At 40.4% G+C, this 14,126-nt stretch overlaps 1 protein-coding gene across 8 annotated transcripts in view; it reads right to left on the reverse strand.

Annotated features, from left to right (window-relative positions):
- The window catches only part of shank3a (SH3 and multiple ankyrin repeat domains 3a), a 228,187-nt gene that overhangs the window by 131,978 nt on the left and 82,083 nt on the right, over window positions 1–14,126 (reverse strand). Inside the window, exon 1 of one of the 8 annotated variants that reach the window (XM_054733620.2) lies at window positions 9,686–13,263. The exons of 6 other annotated variants lie outside the window; for them this stretch is intronic. Coding sequence is in view for 1 of the 2 variants with exons in the window: in XM_054733618.2 (XP_054589593.2) it covers window positions 447–458 (12 nt within the window). In the remaining variant the exon portion in view is untranslated. Of the gene's footprint in view, window positions 1–446; window positions 1,472–9,685; window positions 13,264–14,126 lie in introns of those variants that run through there. One more of the 8 variants, XM_054733618.2, reaches the window with a different exon arrangement.

Consider the following 14,126-nt stretch of genomic DNA (forward strand, 5'->3'; position numbering starts at 1 on the left):
GAGCACAAATAAAAAATAGAGGTGAGTATAAACCGTTCCAGGCTGGGAAACGTCACTAAAACCAAAGCACTGATGCATTTTGGAGTGTAACAAAGGAAACGATATTTCCCAGAATGAAACAGATGAATATGCATGAACTAGTACATCCTGGAAAAAATGGAGACAAATGCATTTTACAGTAAGATGATACAATGATCTACTAAAATATAGTTGTTAGGCTATTTTGTGTCCTGGAGACGATATTTGCAGCGCTCCATCCGTAAAAGATTCACAGACAACTTTCATTACTCTTTTTATCCTCTCAAGGTTTCCCAGCCTCAGCTTTTACATAACAATAACCCTCCATGCACAAATTACATTTTGCACAACTTACTTAAAACAAGTAAAACACACACTTGCATATATCGCACAGGCAGAAAAACAAGGAGCAGCTTTTGCACACTCACCACGTGTGGCATCACGAACTGCTTACTTAGTCCAGGTTCTTCAAAAAGCCACACTCTCCAACACCTTCTGGATTTCACATGACAACCATCGTTCACCACACCAACTCATCTACAGCCCGCTCACCCATACAAGCTCGCTCCCTGTTCTCACACACACGCCACGCTGACATGCTGCGACGATCTACCAACAGCTACGCTACGCTCTCCACCTCCAAACCAAACTGACTGAGAGGAATTCACTTTGGCTTTCTCTTTTCTCTCTCTCAGATGTGCTTTGAGGCAGTTGTTATGGTGATGGGATACAAAGACATCTCGAGCAGCCAACATACAGGCGAGTGGGCAGAGCAGTGAGGTTGTGTTTGTGAGTGTGAACGAGAGCACTTGTCTGTCCTGCATTATACCTGAGATGATGATTTAGAGGATAATTTATCAATAATCAGGTGGATCTGGTGTGTGGATTATTGTCTGTTGTGCAGAAAGCTGATAAAAGTGACATTATCTTATTCAGTGAAGGTCTTAATAAACTCCTGTTTAAGGCTATTTTTCACTCTCTGCAGTTAACACTGACAAATTTTTATTTTAAGCATCCAAACTAACGGTTTTCAATTCTAAAATTCACAAAAGGCTGACAGTCAAATTTGAAAAGGGACAACAATATTAATAAAACATTGGATTATTAATATAATTCAATTAAGAAAAATACTAGAGTCAGTTTCATATTTAATTTTTAAAACTGTAGCATTTTTTGGGGTGAGACACTAAATATTCACAAATTAAGGCTAATGAAATCTTTGTCGTTTATTGAACAAAAATGACAATTTATTTCCATAATTTTTGGCTTCATAATTACTTAGAGAACCACAGAATTTAGAGTCCATCCGGTTCTGGAAACGTAACATTATTTCACTTAAAGGGGCATTATGGAAGTCTGACAGCCAAAACATGTATAGAAATAATACATTTCTTCTTCATACATTCTCCTGCAATGCCCTGGTCCTGTAGAATGAGCCCTGGCATTTTTACTGTGATTGCCTATTTTTCTGTAAAATCACAGAAAAAGAGCTGCTCGGGTCGAGCAGGCTGCTTCATGGACGTTCACGCTCAGGCATAGCCCTCCAAACCGTTCTTAAATGGTACAGATACAAGTTACGTCACTGGTGTGTTCGCTCGCCTGGTAAGATGTGGGACTTTCATGCAGAAGACCTGGGTTCGATTCTGGATGTGAACATAGTTTATTTAGAGTTGATTTTTTACATTAATGGTATGTTTTTTTTTACAATAAGATGCCCACATTTTTATTTGACACTCGCCGAACGGCATTGAATTCACAGATAAAAAAGATGTGGGTTCAACTTTCATTTTGGAACAATTTTTCAAGCAAGGGAAGGGAATGATCTGAGCGTGCAGGAAGACTGACCCATCTTAAACCTTTGTCGGCTGTGCTCAAGAGAAAGGTACAGAACCAAATTATTTAATTAATTAGCTGCGCGTTCTCCCGTCCTTTGTCCTCCGGGCCACACACACACACACACACACACACACACACACACACACACACACACACACACACACACACACACACACACACACACGGAGCTGACTGTCCAGGACTACAAATGTGCTTCACGAAAGTGACATCATCGAACCAAACATGGAGAAAACAGAGGGAAAATGGCTGTAAATTCAGCTAATTTCTAATCCTTCCCACAAGAACCACCATAAATCTGGCCATGTGGTAAGTAGCAGCTATGCTAGGGGAGAGGAGATTATGTGGTGACGTCATATGTGAGGTGCTGATGTCTGATTTGTAGTCACGCTAATTGCGATATTTTACAAGCAGATAAATCTCAAAGTACATGGTGTGATCCAGGGCGTAAGGCAAAGCGGATTAGAAAATAGCTCTTTTAGCCCCGTCGACGTGCTTTTTTTTTTTTTCATTCTTCTGGGCACCAATGAGCCGACTGGAAAGGGAGGAGACGTCAGCTCCCTATTATTACCGGCACAGACATTAATGAGAAGATGCCACATTAACCACTAATGCCTAATGGAAAAGAATGCATAACACAGTTTTCAGCCATCCAAGATCTACGACTGAAGCTGTTTTGGTTTCTGTCTGCAGAGACTTGTCCAAGATGGTGAACACAATTCTTGTGTGCCTGCAGCCAATCCAGATTCTACTCTTTATAACGCCTAGTGCACTGACTTTAACGTTCGTCAGTTAAAATACAGAAAGTTCAGTTGATGCTCTTGAAAAATACAAACAATGGTTCAATGACTTCAATCTGGCACAGTACTGGCTAAATATTCTCCCACAATGCATTGGTGTTTGTATTAGAAAAATACGGATGTATTTGTCGGGACATCCAAGTCACATTAAGACAATACCACATAAACACAAAACCCACATTTACTTGGTAATGGTAAACTTAAAAACAAACAAAATGACTATCTCAGACTGTCTGCATACACCACAGCAATAACGCACAGCTTCATACTACTACTACTACTACTACTAATAATAATAATAATAATAAGAGATACACTTTTCTTCTTACAGCACATCTCTCAGTGTTACACTGGTATTACTGGAGGCTTAAAAACAACTTGAGGTGGGAACAATTCTCGTTCACTGACTATTTTTTATGAAATGGATGAAAGACTACTGTTGCATGTGGGAGTGTGTCTGTTTACGCCATAAATTAATTTTGTATTACGGTTATAATTGCCCTGAGTAGCACAAGTGGTACATTTTCTGCTAGAATAATAGCACCGATTAGTTTGTATGCAACTTTAATGTTTGTATCAATGAATTTGGACGTTTGTTAGGAGCTCTGAAGTTATGTTGAGAACGCTTGTTAAGATGTGCTGCAGGACTTCTCTGTTTCATTTCTGTTGAACTTTAAAAAAACATTTAAAATTGCACCTGAGTCAGATTTCCTGCCTTCGAGTGCAGCTCCACAGAGTTAAAGGAAGAGCTGCACACACCTCCTGTTGGCCTTTAGAAGGAAACATGCTTTCAGTCCTTTGTAACTCATTTGTGTCCAATGAGCACATGGCTCCAGTCCTAATTCAGCCTTTCAACATGAGAGGCTTGCACGGGGGACCACATACGCACCTCCAAACTGTCTCACCATACAGTTCAGGAGGTTTTCCAAAGTTTAACCTCATTTCCAATTCCTCAATTCCCACATTTTCTCTTAAGTGACATGTTTTGGTTTGAAGAGAAACGAAAGTGCATGTTGTGCAAAATGGATTACGTTGTTTAAAGTTCAATAACCAAATAGTAAAGCACTTTCTCTCTGAGCAACAGTTCTTAAAGTGCGTGTTTTGACGGAAACCAGGACTGACTTTTGACCCTAAACTTTGACTTCAAGTTTGAAAGGATGTCAACAGTATTCTTCTGAGAAGATGAAAAGGGAATGTTGCGTCAAACAAAAAGCAAAACAGAAGAAAAAATAAAGACAAAAATAGGAGGATACGTGAAATAGAAAAGAGGTGAGCGAAACAGCAGCAAGAGTCAAGAACCAGAATCTGGTATTTAACCAGCTTGTTAAAACCTTGTTTAATGCTTAACATATAACTAACCTTAGCTATACTGCCTTCAAAATAAAAGAAGTTTAATTAAAACTTTTAGTATTTATTTTCTGCAAATTGGTAAAATTCTGTCCCTTTTGGGAATTTCCAAATTCCGATTTTATAAAACAAAAATCCTTAATTTCTGACATAATAAATTAATTGTATTCTAGTTGCTTATTTCAATTGGCCCTATTATTATTATTATTATATTATAGATGACTTACATATTTTATATAATTTATATAACATATCTTAAGAGACAAACACAAGAGCTAACTTTTTTGTTGTTTTAATGTTTAAGAGTTTTGTGATTAAAATCACATGATTAAAGCAAAAGCCAACAAAAAACCAATAAGCAGTTGATCTACATAATAATAATAATGCATTGAACTTATATAGCACTTTTCTAGACACCCAAATACGCTTTCACACACTCTCACATTCACACACTGCTAGTGATGGTAAGCTACTTGTAGCCACAGCCGCCCTGGGGGGGTCTGACAGAGGCAAGGCTGCCATTTGGCATCGTCGGCCCCTCTGACCACCACTAACACAGGCAAGTTGGGTGAAGTGTCTTGCCCAAGGACACAACAGCAGGATACCCCTGGCGGGAGCTGGAATCGAACCTATGACCCTCCGATCATGAGGCAACCCGCTCTACCACCTGAGCTACTGCTGCCCCAAGACCTATGATACCCACATGTCAGGGCTAAATGAACTATGGTGATTTAGTCCTTCAAGTTTTTCACTCTCTCAGGCTCAAAATAAGTTTTAATAAAAGGACAAACAACTAAGTCCTTCAGGGGTACTTCTGAAATAAAAAATGCTCATGAAATACATATGTGGAGTAACTGGGTAGGTAGGTTTTAACTGTTGCAAGTCTGCAACGCCTGCCTCCAGAGGGTTAAAAGTAGAGCCTTATAGTGCATGTTAATCCACAGCTGAACCCATAAGTCCAACTGTTTAATAAAAAAAAACTCTGTACTTCAAATGTGTTTAAAGTATTTTGAGATATGTCAGTGTGTTTTAAACTCTTAATTTGAAGGGTTTGAGATCACAATGAAATCTTCCCAAGTCTTTAAAAGTCTTCAGTGTGGATTTTTTTTCTCAAAACTAGTAAGCAAAAACCAATTTGTCCTCTGGAAGTGGCCCTAATGTGCATTCAAATGTATTTGTTTGTTCTTTTTCATTTTTGGTGAGGTCAGTTAGGTCCAAATGTGCCAGAAAATGAATTTATGATCAAATCTTAAAACCATCTGAAGATCCAAAAGTATGAACATGCTGTAAAAAGACTGAGACAACACACAGACGGGGGCAGGGATGAGAAAAGAAAATTAAATTACTTGTAAAAGAACGACCCGGCAGCTTCGGGTTTGACTTCATTCTTTGGAGTTTTACTCATTTTAATTCAAAATTATGCATTTAGTCTCCATTCAACATAAAGGAGAGTTACAAATCGCAGGAAACCCTCCATTAATAATTCAACATTCTGAATAATGAACATGTTTGGATATTTTTACTTTGTTTAGGGTCACCTGCAAGTGGCAGGAAGTGAGTGAAGCTCTTAGTTGGTTCAGAAAAGATGGCAAAAGTTTGTTCGTCTCACTGGGGGCTGATAGCAACATATATAAGCACTTACTTTTCCAGAATGTCACAAAGAACAGACTTCACCAGAGTAGACTCGATACATGCAAAAACATTCTTCTCTTGCCTAAAACTTTGACGCAATCCTGCATTTCACCCTTATAATTACCCCTTGGCCTACAGCTGGCTCTGCCACAGATGAAATGTAATTAAACCACTCATCTATTTAATGTCTTGTGCAGATCAAGACAGCTAGTTCAATGGGTCGTGTGGATACTCTGACGTCAGTCCCGTATCAGGATGACAGGAGCAAACCTGAAAAGTTGGGACCGTTTGTAGGCTCGCACAAACGTGAAAGAGGTATTTTATGACTTCAACACCAGCTACACTCTAGATCACATATTTTGAGCTAAATTATTTCCGGTACTTACTGATTTTATGTGGCACTCAAGTGCTTAAAGTGCTTTAGAAGGAGTCAGGACCCAGTGCATTGTGTAGTCAAATCTGCCCTTTAACAAGCTAAGCCCTGTTGGTTTGGCAACAAAGAATGTCTATAATTAATTTATTCGTGGCTTTATAATTGTTGACTCACACAAGGCTTTTGCTTTGAACTCATCCGAGTAACTGGGCCTTACCACCCGAAGCGTGAGCGTCGCGTGACGTCCATGAAATGCCCAACAAATGTAATAATCAGCAATTAGTCACCGTTATAGTGGATGGGTTCTTTTCCATTGAACTGTGAAAGGGTAGAATGCCTTAAGTATCTCGGGTTCTTGTTCCCGAGTGAGGGAAAGATGGATCGGGAGATCGATAGGCAGATTGGGGCTGTGTCTGGAGTGATGCGAGCATTGTACTGGTCTGTCGTGAAGAGAGAGCTGAACTGGAAGGAGAAGCTCTCGATTTACCGGTTGATCTACGTTCCAACCCACACCTATGGTCATGAGCTTTGGGTAGTGACCAAAAGAACGAGATCGTGGATACGAGAGGCTGAAATTAGTTTTCACCGCAGGGTGGCTGGGCTCTCCCTTAGAAATAGGGTGAGATGCTCAGTCATCCGGGAGGGTCTCGGAGTAGATCCGCTGCTCAAGAGGAGCCAGTTGAGGTGGCTAAAGATTCTAGTTAGGATGCCTCCTGGACGCGTCTTTTGGAATTCTAGGGTGACCAAGGAAGGTCCCGCCTTTCTCGCCTCTGATTGGCTAGATGGGCTCTACTATGATTGGCTGAAAATTTGCGGGGGCGACAGACAACAGCGGCCTTCGCTTGTCTGAAAGCTAAGCAAGCAAAGCAACTGATGTGGATATCTGAGCAGGGGTAAATATGTCTTTGTGAGAAAGCTAACATTAGCTTTTCAAAAGCCACGTTAAAAAATAGGCATGCCCTCAAATGTTCATCCAATCTGTTGTTTGCTGATGACATAGCTGCCAGTTCAATATACTTATTCACACACACACACACACACACACACACACACACACACACACACACACACACACACACACACACACACACACACACACACACACACACACAGGTGTTCTGTACTTGATCAATAAAATCTGGTATGTAATCGATGTGGTGTATTTTCATGATCATGCCTTTTGATAACAATTTGGAAATACTTTCATTGGCTGAGGCTGTGAAGCAAGCAGGATGAAAGTGAGGACACATCTGTCATGTGTTTAAATCTGTATCTTTAACTGAATTTAATTGAAAGCTGATTATGATTTAGACCTATTTTTCAGCAATTTTCATTATTCTAGAAGAGAAACAGACCTGCTGCACACAGCTGGGTAAAATAGGGCAGTTTTATTATATTTCATACCCAGGTAAGGCACACACATTTATCCTATGTACTCTGCTGTAATAAGATAACCTCAATGCTTTAGAGCCATAGACATAAAGTAAGTACCACAGTGTGATAAATGCAACAAGATTTATAAGTTCACTTATTACATTTTTCAGTTTTTAATCAATGAAACAAAAAAACTTTTGCAAAACAGGACAGAATGGGGCTAAGTTCTTATTTTCTAAAAAAAAAATCATAATAAAAAAAAATCCCCAAAACAGCTGTTCTGTTGGTCTGCACGATGGTCTGCACTTAGCAAGGGAAGACGGTTTGCTGCTAAATGAAATAGCCAATCGTAGTAGAGCCCATCTAACCAATCAGAGGCGAGAAAGGCGGGACCTTCCTTGGTCACCCTACAATTCCAAAAGACGCCTCCCTGGTGATGTTTTCTGCACACGTCCAACTGGCAGAAGCCCCAAAGGAAGACTCAGGACACGCTGGAGGGACTATGTCTCTCGGCTGGCCAGAGGGAGCAGGCAGAAGTGGCGAGGGAGAGGGAAGTCGGTGCCTCCCTGTTTAGGCTGCTGCCCCCGCGGCCCATCCCCAGATAAGCAGAAGAGAATGGATGGCTGGGTTCGTTGCTATTGCCTGCCATGCATTGCAGCATGGGGATGCGGTCCAGCCCCCTCAAAACTCCATTGTTCTGATTGGGCCAGAAAGCAAGTCAAACACCAAAAATGTGTAAAACATCTGGAAACATTCAAATTAAAAGTCACATGCAGTTGGAAGGGAGCTCACAGGTAAAACGTGTCTAGTGTGTAACACGCCACTTACACATCCAGTGGAAAGGCTGGTTAACGTCATGTTTATTCAACCTGCCTAGCAGCAGTTTGGACCACATTACTTTCACAATACGATACTAAAGAAACAGCTGTTTAATTAAAACTAATCAATCTTATTCAACTTATACTTTAAGATATTAAGTACTGAACTAGATCTTGTTTGATGCTTCATCCTTAATCTTTTGATAAGGATGGAAACTGCCTTGTGTTGTCATTAGTCAAGGCAAGGTACACAAATACCTTATCTATAAAACTATGTTCATGGTGCCCAGTCCATCTACTTTTGTTGACATTCAATTATATAAAGTCTGGAGCTCAATCCGGTGGACCTTTACCATCCTCCTCCTCCATGTTTTAACCTGAAACTTTCCTGCTGCAAGCATTTTAATTACACACACCTCCGAGCCACAAACAGCTCTTTTGGAATGCATGAAAACATTGATTCTCAAACACCAACTCAAGCAACAGTTTTTGTCACAGCTGTAAAAAAAAAGACATTTACTGCATGAATTTGTTATGCACATTTGCACAGCTGCAGCATTCACACTCAAGTTTATTTGTATTTTTGTGTTTTAAAAATGTCTTCTGTCATGGCGTGGAATAAATATACATTTATTCACATGTATAACTGAAAATAAAGGGACACAGACAGTTTAATCATTCAACTGCATGAGATAAAAGTAAGAGGCACTGATGCTAATATTCACCCGAAATCTTTGGCAAAGCCACAAATCTAATGGAGCGGAGACAGGAAGTAAACAACTCAGTTTGTATCTTTAGTACGAGTCAGACTCACTGCAAGAAAGTAACTGAAAATCCTCTTTAGCATCAGAGGGAAAAAAAGAAACAGTCAAATGGTTTAGCTGGTTTTATTTGTCAGTTTATTCTATAATTCATGGATTTATTCCAGAGTATAGGGGGTCTAGAAGCTTGTTCCTATTAAAAATGCAGCACAGTGATGGGTGGCAGGGACAAGAGAAGATGCGATAACATGAAGGACAGCAATGAACGAGAGTAGCTCAGGATAAAAAAAAGGAAAAAGGGTGAGAAATAAGCAATGGACAGAAGTGGTACTGTATTTACAGCATGGTGTCTGGTGAGTTAACCATGTTAGCTTAAACTCGTGTGCTAACATCACAAAATTGTACTGATTACTATCGTGTACCAGACAATTAAAATAGTATCGGTCAGTTAATATAATAATAATACTAATGAGCATCTGTCAGCGGTCTCACACTCATTAATATCCATTCACGTAACGTAGTTTAGCGCTTAGAGAGAGGGAGAGAGACGCCTGTGATCCTGTGTTCTGAGAAAACATCCTACTTTGTTAAAACGTCCTATCCGTGGGATAATTTTACGGTGTTTTACATGACACAAACCCTAACCCTAACCATAACCCTAACCCAAAAAATCAAGTATCAACGTCAATAAAAAGTACTAATACTTACTACTTATCTATTTTCCTGCAAACATGACAACGGAGTAGCATTCCCTTTTTGTGTTGTGCGCATGCGCGCACATGCTCAGGAACAACGGGTAGGATGGTGTACCGGGTAGGAGAAATTCCCAGAACACCGGTGCAGGAGCTCATGCGGGCTTCTGTGAGATGGATTTGACCCAAGCACGAGCGAGACAGTCGAGCTGGTATTTTTAAAAGCCACGTATCCCCTCCTGGTGCGGCGGTTCTGATCCGGTTCCGACCCAGAAATCAGCTGGCCCGCTGAGCTGCGCGTCTCTTCTGGTGGTCGGTTCTGACCTGGTTCTGACGGTGATCTGAGCTCCAGAAATCCGCATTTAAGTTTTTGAAACCCCGCCACGGGTCTCCGGAGCCCAGCGCGGACCTCCCTGTTCTGGTACCGACCGATGTGGGCTATAGAAGTCTCATCTTTTCAGCTGCACAAAACACCCTCAGGCACGGAGATAGAGGCGTTGTTTCTCTTATCTGGAAACCCGTGGACTCGATGTCATGCAGGAGTTGGTACAGCCTTCACAGACTATAGTTCATCAAAATGAACACAATCCAACACTAGTAAACACACACTGACTCGATTACATGATCTCTCTACCCTAAAAGTACCCACTGTCCACACTGAGCTGAGGCAGCGCCGAGCTTAACTCCCTTTGGTTACGTCAGAGGTTCAGATTTAGAAAAGAAAACTCTGCTGTTATGTATTTTAAAATGAAATATCCACAATAAGCTTTTTAAATAGTATTTTTGGGAAGCATTTTATATGAATTAGAAAAAATATTTAACCTGCTATTTGCTCTTTAAGTCTGGCTTTTCTCCTAAGACTATAATTAATACTATCATTTTTGCAACATGGACTTGAATAGATTTGTTAGGAAAATCACATTTTGTGTGTGCAAGTGAACAAATCTTGTTTGCAATCAATTGCCCGCATTTGTGGGAGTATTTTGTAGTTTGGTATCTCATAGAAAATGTCGATTCTGAAAAAGAAACTAAAGGTTTTCTGACAAATGTATGGGGGTGTATTCATTTATGTTGAGCACTGTATGTCCTGCATTAGCTTCTGATAGAAAATAGATGGTGAGACTCTAGGATCTGAAAAGCCTGACAGATCTACGTCACAATGTCGCTTAACATTCACGGACTCACCCATCTTGACTTACGATGGGGAAGGCTTTTGTTGGTTTAGCATCCAGGAAACAGCAGCGAACGTCTCGTCTAGTAGAAGCTAAGTGTTAGCATTAGCAACTTCACCACACTGCAGGAATCCTCCAGGCTTGTGTTATTTGTGGAGATAAAACATCAATGATGCTGTTAGCCAATTCAAGGCGAGATGTCAAAATACCAGGAAATAAGACTCCAAATCCTGCCGCCTGAAGCTACTTTCTCCTCCAGGTGGCTGTACTTCCTGAAACAGGCTAATCGGAGCAGCTTTTCCTCTTGAGTACGACTTACAAGGCATTCCTACTATAAACCACTGCAAATGTATTAAAATATGAGGACCTCTGAGGATGTGCACTATTACCTCAACAGCTCTGAAGAAAACGTGATGAAATGATCCTACTGTGTGGTGTGTTAAGCACAGTCTAGTCTGCACAAAAAGACATTGCGTCTCCGATCATTAATCCAGGCTTTCAAACATGCTGAAATGTCTTGTTCTGATTTTCGGGGACAAATGAACGTGACACTTTGTGTGTTTTTGACAAGCTGCTGCACACACACTATAAAACCAAAACTGGTATATCACGGTCTCACAGCCCACATTTTTAATGTTAAAAATACTGCAGTGTGAACTAGTTTTTAGGATAAGTGATGACTGGAATTGTGCCTGGATGTGAGTGTGTGCATCGTTCTATGTCATTGTTTGTGCCCTCAAGCAATGGCCTGGCGACCTGTCCAGTGTGTCTTCTGCCACTCGACTGATGACTGCTGGAGTCAGCTCTCCATGACCCAACTCATGACAACAAAATTAATGAAAATGTGCATCTACAGGTTAAAGTTTTTTTTTTCTACATTCTTTTAAAGGTGGAGGAAGAAGGCTGGAGCACTCGGGTCAAAATAAAAATATTTAATTAGTGCAAATAAATGAACTAATGTTTCAACATTGCTGTCTTTGTCAGAGTTCACCTATTCTTCATTCTTTAAGGCCTAGTCCACACGTAGCCGGGGTTTTTTTTAAACGAATATCCGCCCCTCCAAAAACTTGCATCCACACCACCTCTTTAAAAAAAAAAACTCTGTCCACATGTACCCGGATAAATATGTTGTTAAGGACATGCCAGACTTGTAGGCAGCAGTACTTCCCCCGTTCTTAACCTCGTCCTTCGTCTGTAGTCTTCCGCAAGGAGCAGTAACTCCGCTTGCAAAAACAAACAAGCAAAAAGCGCTTGGACAATTGATCAAGCGAGCGCAGCTCTGAGGGCATCCATGCTGTCGGCTAGTATAAACACAGGTCGCACACGTGATGTCAGCATTTGTTTGTCGCGGAAAGTGACGCTGCGGGCCTTAAAACGCCGGTTTTGTCTGTCCACACGCAGACACCCAAAACGGAGAAAACGCAGATCTTCACTTTGGCCGGAGTTTTTAAAAAGATCAGTTTTCGTGTGAAAAAACTCCGTTTTCGTGTGGATGACAGGCCAAAACATAGAAAAATATCCACGTTTTGGCAGATCCCCGGCTACGTGTGGACAGGGCCTTAGAGATATTAGTAAAAACCTCCATGATGCCATAGCTGCAGGATTCACTCAAATGTCTTCAGAGTGAATAACTCATTTTCAAAGTGTTTTCTCTTTTGGAAAAGCGACTTTAAAAGAAGATGACTTGCCTCTCATCCTTTTTTTGAAGCACAATTGATTAACCTCCTTTGTTTAATGTGAACGATTAAACTCATCTCTAGTTGTGGTTTATAAGCCAGTCACTTCAGCATCAGTCTTCTTCTCTTTGGGGCATAACCTGTTGGTTATGTTTGTCCAACAGAACTAAATATGCAAATATCCAAATATTCAAACATGAAAGGGTAGGAGTGTAATGCTTTCAGCAACAACAACAACAGAATAAGCCAATATACAGTATGGCGGTGTGGATTTGATCCTAGGAAATAGGATTTCGTGTGAAGGGAATCTTCTACTTTTACTGTGGAGCAGCAATATAAATCACTGACTAATCCAATACTTGCTCAGGCTTAAGGCTACACTAACACCACAAAAAGGCTCTGAAAGCTTAAGGATCAAATAGACTGGATTAATTCACTCACACACACACACACACACACACACACACACACACACACACACACACACACACACACACACACACACACACACACACACACACACACACACGCACGCACACACACACACACACACACACACACACACAGTGGCCCTTGGAAATTCATTACTTAGCACGCTAAACACATATATCCATAAGGTATGAGTGAAGTAAAAGGACACACTCAGAGATACTGATAGGGCAAGCGTTACCATGGCAACAAACAATGCATCCATCGACATATAGTTCACTTTTACACTTTATCTGTTCCAGTGAAACAAAGTCATTAAGACCAAGATCACTTGTTCTTTCAACACGTGTGCAGCGGTGTCTAGCATAAAATAATACCTTGCGAGTCGATCTCTGTGTGGAAAAGAGGCTCTGGTGCTCCTGTTTCAAGAAGTAGAAGTGAGTGAAAGGGCAGTTGAGCAGAAAACGGCATTATGACGTGCAAATGTCGCTGGCGTTTCCTCGTTTATTTTCTATCAGCGCTAATGCAGGAAATAGGAGTGGACTATTTTCACATTTAGTCTGCTTGTTAAACTCAGATTTGACTGATCATATTTCAAAACGAACACCAGAATCATAACGCATATTCAAATTAACAGGTTGTCTTATATTGGAACTATTTCACTGGCATTACTTTAACTTTGTTTGGTTTATTGATGAGCTGTATCTTCTTTTATCGATGTATAGACAGCTGATGCAACATGCATAAAATAGAATGCTATTGATGCTGCTTCCATATTTCACAATGTTGTAAAAAAGCATACACATTGAAATGAAATAAAGGCCTAGTATTCCTCCAATCAGTTAGAAATGTTGGTGACTTTATGAAAGTTTCATTAAAATCTGTCCATTGGTTTATGAAGCAAACACAAACAGAGACAGATGGGCAGACGCACCATTGCCTTTGAATAATCTCAGATCATCTATTTAAAATAATTTTCTGTTATAGCTTTTAAAACCTAAAAATCAAAAATCAATTAATTTTATGATTCCAATATTTCCTCCACCACAGGAAGTTCATCCGTGTGCTATATACACACCTGAAAGATACACAAATACTCCTGGAATGAGAACAACTTGCTGTTGGACCTGATCTCATGGCTCATTAAAGCAGTAAGCATTATGTCTAACCTCTGGATCCC

Source organism: Nothobranchius furzeri, chromosome 4 (genome assembly GCF_043380555.1).
Source record: "Nothobranchius furzeri strain GRZ-AD chromosome 4, NfurGRZ-RIMD1, whole genome shotgun sequence".
NCBI classification, from domain to species: domain Eukaryota; kingdom Metazoa; phylum Chordata; class Actinopteri; order Cyprinodontiformes; family Nothobranchiidae; genus Nothobranchius; species Nothobranchius furzeri.